Consider the following 16,264-nt stretch of genomic DNA (forward strand, 5'->3'; position numbering starts at 1 on the left):
GATAAGTCTGTGATGGCATCAAAAAAAGAAAAGAGCTATTTTAGTATAAATTGTTTCTATGTATCCATTTCACTTCTTTAATCAAAAAAGATAATAATTATATTTTCACAGGTACGTTATTAGATTTTTAAATAAATGATTCTTCTTTTATCCCAATATAATCTTTCCATTTCAATTAGTCTTTTATTTAAAAGACATTTCAACCTTTTAAAAATAAAATAAAATAACCTATTCCAACAAACCAAATTATTTTCATAGCTTTTTTTTTTTTAAATGTACAAACTTGTATTAAGCTTTCAAAACTAAAGCACACAGGTTATTGTTCACTATTCCAGTTTCCAGCCTTTAACAGCTCAGGCCTGACAACTCCTACAAATGGTGGGCGGAATTCTGTGAAACATTTATTGTTTAACACCTGACAGAGAGGAGCCGGATCAGCTGACACAGCTGCAACTATCTTGGAAGGAGGAACTTCGGGGCTGGTGAGGTATGCTTCGTCCTTTGTCTCACCAGCCTCCAAGTCTGTGGCTGGAGGCCAATTCCAATTCCAGGAAATTCTAGGCAAATCAATAACCAACTGATTATTAGGGACCTACGATACGGCACGGCACCGTATGTTTTAAAAAGATGAATTAGACACACAACCGCTTCTCAGAAAGTAACTAGGCTTTGGTCTTCAAGTCTCCTTACACTTGATAGGCTGAATTGCTTCAGCAAATATTCACTTCCCTCCCTCTTGACCCGCCCCACCGACAGGTCATGATCAACGTCATGTGCCTCATTTGGTCAATGGAGTCTTGGCAGATGTGCCATAAGTAGAGGCTATAAGAGATACCACGTTTTTGGCACCCCATCATGTGGTCCAGTGACACACCACGAGGAGATCATGCCCCTGGTAGCTGCTGTCCCTTGAGCCTGGGTCCCAGAATCAAATTTGAGGAGAAAATTGAGCCTGAGCAATGCCTGGAGCCAAGCCCAGCGACATGCCCAGACCTGCTCCAGATGACCCACAGGCACACGAGTAAAGGATATGCTATTTGTTAAAAGCCACTGAGATTTCGAAGGGTGTTTGTTACACGGCGTCACTAGACAATAGCTAACTAATACGTCTCACTGACTCACTTCACGTTTGTGTGTGAGATCAGTCCTCCCAAGGCTGAATTTTGACCATCTCCATTTCCTGTTCAACCAGTACGCACCAGTGGCTGAGTCTAGCCCCTCTTTCTTAGATAGCATCCAAGGGCCTCTGTGTGGCTGCCGTGTAATTTTTCTAGCCTTTCCTTCCTTTTCTCCCCTTTATGGAAATTTAATAATATGACTGTCCTAAAGTCAGACCAGATATCCCGAGTCCTACAACCTTGTCAAATATTTCCTTATGATGCTAGCTACCTTTTCACGAGTAGGCAGACAACTTCTCAAGGGCAGGAAGCCTGTCTTATGCTTCTTGGCTCTCTACTTGCACATAACAGCCAATGAATAAATTCCTTGGGACTAGTTGTAAATGCTTGCTTTACAAAGCATTCTCCAGATATGGCCTGATTCCTCATTTTGACTCACAACACCCACCCGTGGGCCCTGGCATAGCCCTGCAGCTGCATGGACTTCAACCCTGTCCATGTCCACCTCAGATATGCAGAGAGGCGATGGCCTGAAGATGAGTCAGAGGAGAAATGCAGCCTTATTGAGGAATTTTCATCTGTAAAATTACACTTATAAGGCTTGGCTTCCAACAGGCCTCAAAATATAGTAGCTATTTATTGATATTAATTTTTCTGGTCACCTTAGCAGTGTCCTTCTGGAAGTGGCCACCTCCTGTAGAAGGCCTCACAGCTGGCCACTGCCCTGTGTGAGAGATGAGCAATTCCCAACGCATCCAGATGGCCCGATCTCAATGACGGAACCAGAGAGAGTCAGAGAAAGTCTGTTCGCATGGCTCTCAACCTTGACTGTTCATAAGAATCCCCTCGGAAGTTTGCCAAAATGCAGATCCCCAGGCCCAGGTATTCCACCTTAAGGAATTTCTATCTTCTTACATGGACTGACACCCGTAACAAACATGTAATGAAGTAAATTCCTCTGAAAGATGAAAGATGCTGTGGACTTTTATTTTATTTTGGTTATTACTTCAAAAGCACCTCTAGACTCTTTCTCCACTTTAATTTCTTTTGGAAGAAATTCTTTGTAGCAGAACACGAGGGATCTTATTGCGGGGAGAGCAGGTTGAGAAACAGATTGCAAGAAAGGGTCGCCTTATCCGGCTGAAACAAAATGGTGGCGCCAGCCACAGCAGAAAGATTCCACACAGGATGGAGTGGACCAGAGACGAGCACTGAGGGACAGCCGGGGAACCAGAAGAAGAGGACCAACAGTGAAGCGACAGGAAATGAGAACCGGCAGAAACAGACAGAAAAAACAACTTACTGACAACCAGGAGCAGTTTTAATTTGACATGAGAGGAGGTGAAAAGGCTTCCAGGAAAGAATGTCGTCTTACGGTCAAATGGGTCAGAAAGCTTACTTGGAATTCTGGCATCTGTCGCTTAAGCTAATAACACCTCATCATTGATAATGAGTGACTTAATTAAAACACCCATCTCTTTCTGGAAAGGACTTGAGCTTCTTATACGAAAACCAGGAATATGTTAGCGCCAAAATACACGCCCCAACGTCTTATTTATGTTGCTCAGAGGTGGGGAAATCTGGATCCTGAGCTGCTTCTATCAAAGAACCAAACCCTTTAGGAACAAACGGCAGTCTGTGCACAGCTGTGAAATGGACTCAGTCTCTCTCTACGATCTTGGAAGTGTGGTTACGTCACAACGATGGTAACACTCCTTGAAGTTATCTGCCATTTTTCGAGTCTCCTTAAACCCTCGGTGTACTACTATAGACTGTCTATGAAAAGAAAAATCTCCAAGTGTGTTTTCAGCTAAAAGATCTCATGACTCTATTGATTTATTCCGAGTCAGAGGTGGGGACACGATTACTGGCCTTTCTGAGGTCAATGAATGGGAGAGGGTGAAGACACGACTGGTGGCTTGGATCCAAAAGTGTGAATTAGATGGCTTGACATATTTTTAAGGTTAGTTACAGGACCTGTTGCTTAAATCAAAAAGAAAGGATGAAACTCCAGACACTAAGAAAAAATTGACAGGCTACCACGAAGGGGCTGGAAACCCTCAGGTGCAGAAGAACCCAGGCCATGTGCCACTGCAGAAGGCTCAGGGGCAGCCCCCACAGGAGTAGTCCACGGTTCCCAACCATCTCAGGCAATCAGACTTTTCGATGCTTTCAAACATCCCTGCTGGGTGGAATGCCTTGCTCCTCCCTGCAAGTCTCTGGGCCTCTGTGCTAGGTCCTTTCTGCCAGGGATGTCTACCTGTCAGACCTCCTGTTTTTCTTCAATCCAGTAACTCCTACTTTTGCTGTAAGACTTGGCATAAGGACCAACCACGTGGTGAAACCTGGGTTCTCCAAGTCTCCCCCCAGAGCATGTACCACACTGTGCCATGTTTATCGATCTCTGCCTTCCCCAGCAGACTGTCAGACCCTTCTTAACAAGAACTGTGCATTTCAATGATTGCTTTGGAGATTTAGAAAAGACAGAAAGGAACAATGAAAAATCACTCACACATGTACGTATGCACACATGCGCATGTGTGTGGCCCTTGAGTCACTTTCTGTCGCTGATCTGTGGGTTGCTAACCTGCTTTGGACTTCATAGCATCTAACGGTGCATGTTTCCTTGCGTTTTTCTTTTTCCAAAATGTTATTGGTCATTACAGCTAGCTTATTCTTTTACATGAACTGTACAATTATTTTATCTTGTGCCTGCCTCAAATTGCACTAAACTTATAAATAAGTTTGTGGAGAGAGCGGATCTTGATTTCTACTGTGATTCCTGATCTATGGTAACGTATTTTAATATATTTGTTCAGTGACTAATCAACCTACGGAACTTCAAAAACTAGTTCTAATATTTGTTGGTACCGTTATTGTTGGTTTCTTAAATCTACAAAAAAGTGATAACTTTGCTTGCTCCTTTTTGATAGCTGTATGTTCATATTTATTTTTGTCATCTTACTGCATTAGTTAGAAAAGCTAGGGGCTGGCCCGGTGGTGTAGTGGTTAAGTTCACACAATCTGCTTCAGTGGCCTGGGGTTTGTGGGTTTGGACCCCAAGTGCAGACCTAGCACTGCTCGTCAAGCCATGCTGTGGCAGCGTCCCGCACACAAAATAGAGGAAGATTGGCACAGATGTTAGCTCAGGGACAATCTTCCTCACCAAGAAAAAAACAGAAAAGCTAGAAAAAGGTTAAATACCAGCAGTGATAGTGGACATCCTAATTTTTTTTTTTTCTCAAGGAATATTAGCTCTGAGCTAACATCTGCCACCAGTCCTCCTCTTAAGCCAGGTTCAGGGTTTCACCAGGCTAAGATCAAGGTAAAGGGAGGGGGTTCAGGTCTCAGGGGGGCCTGGATTCTCTTCCTTCCAAGCTCAGTGCAGTTGAGGACTCACTTCCTTCAAGCTCTTCCATCTCTGAGCCAGCAAAGTGCGTTGACCTCCTGCTTGTAGTCTCCCATCTTCACTCTTAAAGGGCTCTTGTGATTACCCTGAGCCCACCTGGATAATCCAGGATAATCTCCCTAATTTAAGGTCAGTTGATTAGCAACCTTCATGGCATCTGCAAAGTCCCTTTGCCATGTAAGATGACATAACCATGAGAGTAATACCATGAGATGGAGATCACGGAGGCCAAAATTCTGCCTACCACACCTCCCAATCTTGGTTTACTGAATTTCAGAGTTAGAAATAGGTGCCAAATTCTATTAAATCTCTTTTTAGTTTGTATTACCATGATCATATACTTTTGGTCTTTGATGTATTGATATATTAATAGATCTAGTAACATTTAAAAATAATTGTATTCCTGGAATACACCTTTCTATGTCATAATGATTAATTTTTTTTTTCCTGAGGAAGATTTGCCCTGAGCTAACATCTGTTGCCAATCTTTCTCTTTTTTTTTATGTGAGCTGCTCCCACATCATGGCAGCTAACAGATGAGTGGTGTGGTTCCTTGCCGGGAACTGAACCAAGGCCGTTCATGACTAATTCTTTTATTATTCTGCTAGATTAAATATGCTATATCTTCACGTTGGCTTTTACATACATTTATAAATGAGAATCTTTTTTTTTCTTCACGTTATTTTTGTCAGACTTTGGGGTTAGGGTTACGCTATCTTGGCAAAATGAACTGGAACTCTGTCCAACCCACTCTAAGCTCTGAAATACTATTCAGAGCATAGGAACTAAGATTGGGTCCAGCATCTTTCTTAGAAAATTCTTCAGTAAACTTTTCCGGTTTTCATTGTTAGTCACCTAATAAGTTTTCCATTTATTCTTTGGCTAATTTCCCATAAAATCATGTTTCTTTGCGATTTTCAAATCAATTGGCATAGAGTTATACGATCTACAAAATAATATAATTATTTCCCAATAACTAAGAAAAGCTCCCCTATATTTGTCTCATTTGCATCTGTTATCTCCACTTTCTTGTTATTTTCTCTTTCGGTCTTACCAGAAGTTTATTTTTATTGTTTATTTTCCAAAGAATTAGACCTAGTATCATATTTCTCTTCCCATTTTCTAGGTCATTAATGGTTTTCTTCCTGTTTTTCTTAGGTTTATTTTGCTATCCTTGTTCCTCCCTTCTTGAGATGAAGGCTGTGTTCATTTATTTGCTTCTAAGTTCAGTTTTGTTTTCTATTAGACTTTTTAAAACTTTTCACTTCATCGGCCATCCCCCAGCCAAGTAAACTTCCTGTTTGGGGAGAGTCTCAAACAGGTGGGAGGCAGGGCCCCACCCTCCCACGTCCGCCTGTTACAGAAGCTGAAAGGCGGGCAGCTACCTCTCCCACCTGGCTGGCTGCTTGGGTGTGGAAGTGAAACAGGTCCAGGGGGTCCCACCCAGATCTCACAGGCAGAGAAGGTCACGGTTTTAAGCTGATGGCAGCAGCAGAGTTAGACATCTTGTCTGTGTGCGTGTGCCTCCTGTGACATCCTATCGCATGTTGACTGTCTGTGCTCAGCTCTCCAGCCTCCCCTGCCTTGCCCTGGTTTCCAAGCCTGGTTCTCGAGCCTTCGCCATCATTTCTATGAGCTACCTGATAGCTTTCCAAATAATTCCTTTTGGCTTAGGTTAGCTATTTTGTGTTTAAAATTTAGAATCCTGACTGGCATGGAGTTTTATTCTGCATTGTTCTTAACGTCATTTTCTAAACATTCCACAATTGCAGTTCTGAAGTTTCTGTCACCCAAGAATTATGGGGAAAAGCCTTTAAAACAAATGTTACACTTGGTTAGGTTTGTGTATTTATATCTTTGTGACTGATTTCTAGTTTTATTGTGTCATCGAATAACATGGTCTCTGCAATATCTGCTTTTAGGAAGTTAGGATTTCTTTGTGGCATAGAATGATTGATTTTTGTAAATGCTCCACAAACAGTTAAAAAAAAGGTAAGTATACTTTGTAGAAACAAAGTTCAGTATATATTTATTAATTATATATTGACATCCTTTATTTTCTTACTTATATTTTGCTTACCTGAGCCATTAAAACCAGAGGTACTACTGTTTCTCACTAGCATTCTGTTTATGCCAAATTATCCTTGCATTTTCTAACAATTTTTACTTTATACGTTTTGATGCAATGTTATTTGGTGCATATAGGTTGATGACTGATTTTTTTTTTCCTGAGGAAGATTCGCCCTGAGCTAACATCTGGTACCAACCTTCCTCTTTTTTTGCCTGAGGAAGATTCACCCTGAACTAACATCTGTGCCAGTTTTCCTTTATTTTGTATGTGGGATGCTGCCACAGCATGGCTTGATGATCAGTGTGTAGGTCCACACCCAGGATTTGAACCCACAAATCCAGGCTGCTGAAGTGGAGCATGTGAACTTAACCACTATGCCACGAGCCCAGCCCCCTGAATTTTTAATTGTACTCTTTACCAATGTACAGTGACTCACTTTACCAATGTAATATGATAAATACAATGCTTTCTGCCTTGAATTCTGCTTGGTCTGTTCTTAATAATGACCCTGAGCACTGTCTTTTATTTTGATGCATCTAGGTACCAGCACAGTGCCTGACACACAGGTACGTACGAAATGTTGGTGAAAAGCAAGCATACTGGAAACTAGGGGGCCCAGTAAAGCCCCATTTGTTTTGGTTCCTGGGAGGATACAAATGCTACCTGCCTCCATTCCCCTCAAACGATACGCTTTCCTGTGGGAAATTAACAGCCCTCTCACCACACCCAAATAGTTAAAAAGAAATTCCAGAGGACTAACCCACACCAGAAGGCAGCTGCAATTCCAAATCTCAGGTATTCCGAAACCTCTTAATATTAAGTAAACGGTGGAGCAGTAACTGAGCTCTAACGGGCACAGCAGAGTGTACACAGCAGACAAGACATCTGCAGTCTGAGCTCAGAAAGCCACACAGAGGAAGCAGCTGGGTCAACAGGAGGGAGGGTGTGCAGCAAGGTGCCCGGGGGAGAAGGACCACGGCGAGAAAGAGGCACAGAATGAGAAAGGGAGTTTATAAGGATTTTAAAGACGGTGGTAAAGTCCTTCCAAAACAAGAGTCACTGGACACCGAGTCCCTGCAGAGGGTACCTGGAGGTTCTGTCACTCACATCAGAAAGGACAGAAGAAAATGGAACCAGGGCACCTCCCGCGTGACGGAGGAGGTTGGCATTGCTCCGAGCTCCCCAGGGACTGACAAAGCCTGAGGCTTCAGGCAGCATCTTCTGTATCCTCACAGCACGTCCAGATGTGGCAGTGCAGGTGCAGAGAGGGTCTTCCTGCCCAGACAGGGCAGCAGTCTGAAGTCCAGGTGGCCTCCAGAGGTCACCCCTCGGCCTCCAGGCTAAGCTCCCTCCTAGCTAGTCAAGGTTAGACGGCCTCTTGTTGAGCCGGTTTGCAAACGCTTGCAATGCTCCATCTCAGTGTTTGGCAAACTTAATTTGGTCCACAGAGTGCCATTAAGTTACTTTCAAGTAAATTCCTTTTTATTACATGTTTAGGTTGTGCTAAAAATATTCAATTCCAGTGAAAGCCGCTGGCTATTCTGACCGTGGACCAGAGCCCACCAATGGACAGACTTCCCCGAAAGGGTCCACCCTGGTCAGGGAAACGTGGAGGGGGCTCCCTTGGGGCTTTGGAGCATAACACAGTAAGTACGTTGACCTCACAAGCACATGTTTTGCTTTCCAGCTCCTTCGGTTACTCTCACTTGATGATCTGAAGGATCTTAAGATGGGAGACCACAGAGGCGGCTCCTCAGCCCCAGCTGTTGGTTGCTTAAAAATACTTTATAGCTTTGAAGGTTGCCTGGGTGAAGAAATAACCCAAAATACTCAGTTTCAAATGTGCAGGAGCATTCGATGGCAACAGGGAGAGAGAAGTAGGGAGAGACAGACAGACACAGACAAACAGGGATGAAGTCAGCAGAGAGAATATCTTCACTTCTAGCATTGCAGATCATCCAAATCCTGCGGTTTGCAGAAAAACAAGGTGGTGGGCTGGCCCTGTTGCCGAGTGGTTAAGTTCACACGCTCCACTTCTGCAGCCCAGGGTTTTGCCAGTTCGAGTCCTGGGTGTGGACACGGCACCACCCAGCAGGCCATGCTGAGGCGGCATCCCACATGCCACAACTAGAAGGACCCACAACTAAAAATACACAACGATGTATGGGAGGGGGCTTTGGGGAGAAAAAGGAAAAATAAAGAAAATCTTTTAAAAAAAAAGAAAAACAAGGTGGCTTCTATCACTCTGGGAAGACGGATCTCATTCTCTTTAGTTATCTGGGGGTGCTAAGGCGCCATTTCTCTGGTTACTCATGGTAACAACATTAACGGGGAGCCCTTCCTGAGTCAGTTCCGTCCTGGGGGCTTGCTGGGCACCATCTCAGTTCATCCTTTAAAGAAACCTGTGAGGTAGGACAGCATCACTCCATTTTACAGATGTGGAAACAGGCAGGGGTGGTCAGGCGACCTGCCCACCATTATCCAACGACAGGACCAGGATCCAGGCCTGGGTCTGTGTGTCCTCAGAGCCCTGTCCCCAACCACTAGGCTCTAACTGGTTCTATAGTTGCACCAGAGTTTCCTCCCCGGGAAAGCATTTCCTCAGTCTGCCACTGAAGATACTGAGCCCCAGCTTTGCTCTTGTTTCAAACTTATTTAACAAAGAAAAATACTCTATGGAGCCGCCTGGGAAACTGCATTTTTCCTCTCTGCTCTCCCAGGGCAAAGTGACATTTATTGGTGTTCCTAGGAAGTACTGACCCAAACCCATTCATTCCCAGGATGGGGAAGCCACATATGCTAACCCCGGCTTTCGGCACATCATTGCATTTTTTTTTTTTTCCCTCGCTGCAAAAGGGAGAATTCTTCCAATAAAACTTTCTCTCTAAAAATAAAATAGTGGCAAACTCTGCAATTACATTTCTCAGTTGGAGACATCTGCTTTCTACTCTATTTTCTGGAATGCAGAAGGTCCAATTCACTGGTCTGCTAATGGGTCACACCAAAGGCCCAAATGGAGCGTAATGAAGTGGAAAAGCAGAGCAATGGACGTTTGCATCACGGTGTGGTTGTTCCAGGAGTGCTGTGAGTAGCTTTATTTTCAATCAACCATATGCTACGTGTCTCACCTGTCCTCCACGGAGCGGGGCTCTGATCAGGGTTCGACAAACTCCAGCCCTAGGACCATCAAACGATGCTTAGAGGCAGCTGCTGGCCATGTGCTCTTGGCCCAGTTTTTCTCCTCTTGAGCCACCCCCAAACTTTCGCCTTCCTCTCCTTTCCCTCCGCTGTTCTGCGCCTGCCTCCCAATTACAGGACACCACGGTGCTTGCTTGTGGGCTACTGGATTGCCCCTGTGACTTATGTATCAGAAAGGTTGCAGAAGGGCCCCTGGATGCTACAGACTGAGGGCTCTTATTTTCTCAGCTGGCAGTTTCTCTAAGAAACGCTACTACCTGAAACAGTTACACGAGAGGAGAAGCACACCATTAACTGGGGTTGACACATAATTTCAGTAAGGGGATTTTACATCTAATTCATCAGGGTTCTTTCAAGAACACATAAACCTATGGGCCATCGAGGGAACCAATGAGAGAATTACATGAACTTTTAGAGCGCTTTACAATAGTCCAAAGGGAACTTTAAAACACTATGAGGTGGGGAGGAAAGTTTTATGATGATTAGGAATCAGCCTAGAGATAAGAAACAGAGGACTGAGACCCATACAAAAATGAATGAATAGAAACAGCCTGGTGTCTGCTAATGGGTAAACATCTTTATAAATGACAAAGGGAAGGAGGTGCCCAGTAGACTCTTCAGGTTTGTAGATAACAGCTTCCTACCTATAAATGCCAAGTAGAATAAGTCATTAGGCCTCCAAGAGAAGGCATGCAAAAGAACAAAAGATTTTATGGGAAAGCGTGTAAGTTACATACTATTCCATCATATAATATTCCACCATGTTATATCAAAGTTACAGCCCAAGCAAGGGTCCTGAGAACCCTTACAGATTGTTCCCCTGAAGATATGTAAGCAACTGCACTGCTTTGGTTTAAAAGTGTCCTTAAGATGGGCATGGGATAGCCACTGGGGCCAGGGTGACCAGGAAGGGTGTCAGAAATCAAACAAAGGCTGTCGTGTGTCCTTGTGGAAATCCTCGTTGGCCACACAGACAGGACCAGGGGTAGTGCTGGTCATCACACCTGCAGAGGGCTACAGCAGATGAGGAGATTGTCCAGAGAAAGCCAATCAAGAATACGAAGGGGGCAGAAGAAATAACAGTAATAGCAGCCAACAATTACAGAGCATTCGCCATAAGCCGGGAACCATTCTGAGTGCTCTGAGTGTTGACGCATTTAATCTCTCACCCATCCCATTAGGGAGATACTGTTAAAGATCCCACTGCAGGGATGAGAAAACTGAGGCATAGAGAGCTTGAGTAGCCTCTCTAAGTCACAAGGCTAGTATCTGCACCCAGGCCACGTGGGCCAGACTCCAGGCTCTTAAGCATAGGCTACTTCCTGCATGGGAAAGACTAAACAAAATTCCACGCTGTTCCACTGGAGAGGCAAAGGCGAAAAGTAATTTCTCTAAGTTAATAAAACCAAGACAAGATCTGATAGGGAAAACATGGACTTGCTACCAAATTGTAGATTACTAAACTTAGGACAAAGTAAATTTCAGACAAGTAAAAGGAAAACTGCTTTGCACAACAGGAAGGACATTATAATATCTTATTTTTCTCAAGAAGAATTGAGACCTCAAATTCTAATAGACTCAGAAAGTGTTGGCGATCGATAATGTGTTGCTAAGGGAAACCAAATTTGTTCTGAAGCGTTCTATCCTTTCAGATATGAGCTAACAGAGGATTTGCGTGCCTATTCGCCCAGGAGGATCCTCAGTCATTTCTAGTAGAGGGAGAATATGGTACTCTGGAAAAAACATGGGTCTTCCGCAGGTGGGCAACACCTGCATCCTTTTCTCGCTAGCTTCCTGTAACTTGGGTCTTCCGCCATCTCCTTGCCAACCTCATCTCTAAGAGGCATCAGCCCAGGAAAGAAGATGGGCTGTGAGTGCGGGGAGCAGCTCTCAGTCTGAAGTGACAGGAAGCGGTTGCCAAATCATCCCAAGGGGCTAGGACCACATCATGGTGGAAACCCTGTGCTGGGTCACTGGTGGCTGAACCGTAGGGTCAAGTCTTAGAATCGAGGAGCTCTGCGCTCCACGCTCCCTCCGCCTGTTTCCCTAGTCTGTCGTGGAGGGAGCAAGCAGACAGAGAGGGGAGGTCTTGGTGGTCTCTGGGAGGAGTGACAATCCTAACCGTAGGCCTGGAAGTCCGCTGGCGTCTGCCTCTCTGCTTCTCCAGCAACCCACAGCAAACGCCCCTGAGGAGTTGGGAGAAGTTCACAGAGCACCTGCGGCCAACACGTCGGGCAAAGGAGGGACGTGCGGGTGACATGGTTTTATTTCAAGTGCCTGCTGATCTGGGAGCTCCAGGGAACAAAGAACCTCTACTCTGGTGGGATGCTCGGTGGGAGAAGGCCGAGGGCACTGTCCTGGTAGAGCGGGTGTTGTAGGACGTAAAAATAAAAAACAAACGAAGGGGTTTGCTAATTCTAGACTCAGCAAACGGGATTAGGAGCAAATACGTCAAAATATTAACTATTATTGAGTTGTTTTCGAAACATCAAAGAGACACACGTGCCGACCCTCTTTAGCACAAGGTGTATTCAAAGGAAGTCAGCTCCTCCATCAGCGGCAGATAGTTTAGCACAAGCGTCAGAGGTGGAACAGAGGCAATTTCCGCTGCTACTCACCTACGCAGTTATCACAAAGGCTACAATGGGAGGCACGCGGGGGCCGGAAAATCTTGCAGGTGAAACAATATTTAAGTTTCACAGTCTGGCCATTGATGATGACTTCTTTGGTTCTGGGAGGTGGGCGGTACCCCCCTGAACTGGTGCCGTTGGCAATATCTGTGGAGAAAAGAAGAAAAAAGAGCACACGCCCTTAACGTAGCACTTGATCTCTGCAGGGCCCGCACCTGGGCGGCCTAGGGTCTGCATTTGCAAGGGCACTGCCCACACCTGGCCTCCAGGCACCTGCGCCTTTCTGACACCAGACACAAATGTGCTGGGACCCCCCCAGGACTGGCTGGCTCCCAACCTTCGTGCTCCTGGCTAGCGCTTGGGGCTGCCCTTACTATTTCACAGGCTGGGAGTGGCCACGTGACTGAGCTCTGACCAATGGAGTGGGAGAACATCCCCCCTCCCCCCGCCCAGCCGTGGGAACCTCCCCTAGCCCCGCCCATTCTCTCCCGTCCCACCGTGAAGCCACAAACCAGGGGTCTGGATGACAACACACAGGAGGGCCACCCCTGTGACCTCTTTGCTGGGCTGTACTGTGACATGAGCACCAAATTCCTCCACTGTTAAACTGCTGAAGGTTTGGGTTTCATTTGTTACAGCAGCCAGCGCTGCCTTGATTAATACAGCCCGATATTTACACCAGCCACACTTTCTTTCTCTGCCGGTGTGCTCCAAATCCAGCTCAAGGATCTCCCCACTTTGCCCACTGGCCTTCTCAAAAGTACCAAGTATTGGATGGGGGAAATATAGATTTTAAAATGCATATATATATTTTAAATCATGAAACGTATATTTAAAAAATAATTTCCTGTATTTTATTGTTTGACCAGCATCTTTTATTATTTTTTAGAACCAGTTTAAAAAAAAGTTGAAGAAAATATAAATATGTATATTTTTTAAAGTTTCATTTTGTCTTACAGCCTGGTTCTCGTCCCTGAGTTCACGGTAGGATCACTCAGGGAGCTGTTACATCTCCTCTGATGCATGGAGCCTGCCCCAGACCATTAAATCAGAGTCGCCCTGGGTGATTCTAACGTGCCGCAGGGGTTGAGAACCCTTGCTCTGTGGGGGGATAAAACATCCGTTTTATTCTCATCTAGACTCCTCACATGAGGGCCTCACTATTAGGCTAGCCAGAAAGAATTTAGGAGAGCTGGCTGTTTAGTAAGATCAGGAGGCCACAGGGGGATTGAGAATGGCAAGAATATCTGTGAGGGCTTCAGCTGAGATAAACACAGCAGAGCAGACCCTGGTGGCTGGAGGAAATTTTGGGAAACTGCATGATGTTGTCTCAAAATAAAGCCGATAACATTAAAGGGAGCTGTTCATTTTAATTCATACCCACTTAAAAGACACACTGTCAGACAGCGACAGTTGCAACATAGTTTTGGTAAATTTCCAAAGTGGTAGCAATGAGACCCATTGTCCACTGAGACCCCCAGATGAACTCAACCTGGGCAGGAGTTACTTGGAGAGCTTTCAAAACTACTACTATTTCAGTCCCGCCCTCAGAGATTCTGATTTCACTGGTGGGGTACAGTCTGGCCTCAGGGGTTTTAAAAGCTGCCCAGCCAAAGTTGAGAACCACTGCTCCATGGCCTCGTTGCTCCAAGTGTGGTCCATGCAGCGTCCACGTCATGTGAGAGCTTGGCAGAGAAACAGGTCCTCAGCCCGGCCCTGGAACTACTGAAACGGAATCTGCATTTCCCAAGATCCCCCTGGACTTTGTGCACTTTAAAGTTTGAGGAGCCCGCTCTAGGATGCCTGTTAATACTCCCCATCCACACGGCAGACACGCCTCTTACTCCACATTCCTCTTTGTTATGGACCCAAACGTACTCACGTGTACGATAAAGAGCTAAACTTAGAGAACACAGCTTTGCTCACAAGAAGCGGCCCCTTCACAAATCACACCCAGTCACCCAAGCATTTTCACTCGAGAACTTACTGATGTGGATCAGCCAGTGGTGTGTGCAGAGCCGCACTGTCTGCCCCGCCACAGGGCTACTGTCACTCATGGACAGAACCCACAACTCACCCATCATGACTTGAGGGGCCCCTTCCCTCTACCCTAATCTTTCTCTTTTTTTGGTGAGGAAGATTGGCCCTGAGCTAACATCTGTTGCCAATCTTCCTCTTTTTTTTTTTCTCCCCAAAGCCCCAGTACATAGTTGTATATCCTGGTTGTAAGTCCTTCTAGTTCTATGTGGGACGCTGCCACAGCATGGCTTGATGAGCAGTGTGTAGGTCCATGCCCAGGATCTGAACCAATGATCCTGGGCCAGTGAAGCAGAGCATGTGAACTTAACCACTGTGCAACTGGGCAGGCTCCTACCCCAATCTTCTTTAAGAGGCTGTCGGGGGGCCTGAAATCTGCCCTGAGCCCTTTAGCCTAAGGCTTTGCTATCTGAGAACATCCCAACCCCACAGAGAGAAGGCAGAAAGGAGGGCAGGGAAACGGAAAGGAAGGAATAGGCCTTCCGCTTCACCTCTTTGCTGAGGGCACCCTTCTACTTAGAATAAATAAACAGCGTGGGGCCATCCCAAGGACTCTGAGTGGCCTTGCCAAGCAGGGCACCCTTTCTTGGCCTGTGGCCCACCCGCCTGGCACCCTGGGGGGCTGCCCTAGGAAGCGGTGTTAAGTTCAGCAGCATCTGGAGAGGCCCCGGGCTCCCAAAGCGTTCACCCTGGGCAGTGGGCGGCATCTCCGCCGATTCTGTAATGAGGAGAAAACAGAGACGACGTGGCTGCGGACTTCCCTAAGCAACAGGGTAAAAATAACTGGCTTTGAACACATCAAAGATAAGGTCACGTCTCTACCGGTGCCAACCGGGTGCCATTGAGACCTAAATTAATTATGACCCGGTGCCTCACTAGCCTTATGTCCGCTGTGAAATCAACTGTATCTGTTTAGCTCTGGCAAATATGGCTAGGAAAACTAGAAAGTCAGATATAGGTTTAAAAAGAACAACCATCCAACCAATAATATTTGTGTTAATTTAATTAGAAAAGTATAAAGACTGATTTGTCAAGGGAAATATTTTAAAATGCAGGATGAAAAACTTATCTGGGTGGTAATGGCTTGACAAAGTGAGTATTTGCTAGCCCTCCAGACAAACTCTAGCCATCTCGTAGCTCCAAGGTACATTTTCGAAAGGCTGATCCTTTGATACAAAGTGAGCTGAAGGCTAGAATTCCACAGACATGGTAAATGGAGGCTTAAGAATTAAACTCAACCCAAAAACCTTTAAACGAAATATTTGGAGAGCTCTTTATGTAAAAGAAGTTGAGGAATCAGAAGACCTGGATTCAGAGCTCAGAGACAGAAGGACCACAGAACTGAAAAAAGAAAAAAAAAGTCAACCGTTATTGATGAATTATTCACTATATGCAAAATACTGTGCCAGAGGCCATGGGGGATCCACAAATGAGCAGAGATGTCGCCTGGGGAGGGGTCCTACTGGGCTGTTAGTGAGTCTCCTGGCCACAGTGTGGCCACCCCATTCCAGTCTGCTCTCCTCATGAATCTCCCGACCCAGCTTTCTAAGTGCAGACCTGACAAAGGCACGCGGGCCTCTTGTGAGGCGCCTGAGGTCTTCGTGCACCTGGCTCTTCTCTTTTGCAGCCCAGTCTTGCACAGAGCCCGGGCTCAGTGCACAGTGGTCTCCTTGCATCTCCTGAACAGGAAATGCTGTTTCATCCTTCCAGCCATCAGCTCGTGACGTCTTCTCCACCCGGGTCCCCCTATCCCACTGTCTGCGTAGATGATCCTCATCCTTTAAGGTCCAATTCAAGCTTC

General features: G+C 45.6%; 1 protein-coding gene across 5 annotated transcripts in view; it reads right to left on the reverse strand.

Annotated features, from left to right (window-relative positions):
- The window catches only part of ZDHHC14 (zinc finger DHHC-type palmitoyltransferase 14), a 283,988-nt gene that overhangs the window by 62,186 nt on the left and 205,538 nt on the right, over nucleotides 1-16,264 (reverse strand). For all 5 annotated transcript variants that reach the window (XM_046670055.1, XM_046670052.1, XM_046670051.1 and 2 more), the window contains one exon: nucleotides 12,415-12,573. In XM_046670055.1, coding sequence (XP_046526011.1) covers nucleotides 12,415-12,573 — 159 coding nt within the window. The remainder of the gene's footprint in view (nucleotides 1-12,414; nucleotides 12,574-16,264) is intronic.

Source organism: Equus quagga, chromosome 8 (assembly GCF_021613505.1).
Source record: "Equus quagga isolate Etosha38 chromosome 8, UCLA_HA_Equagga_1.0, whole genome shotgun sequence".
NCBI classification, from domain to species: domain Eukaryota; kingdom Metazoa; phylum Chordata; class Mammalia; order Perissodactyla; family Equidae; genus Equus; species Equus quagga.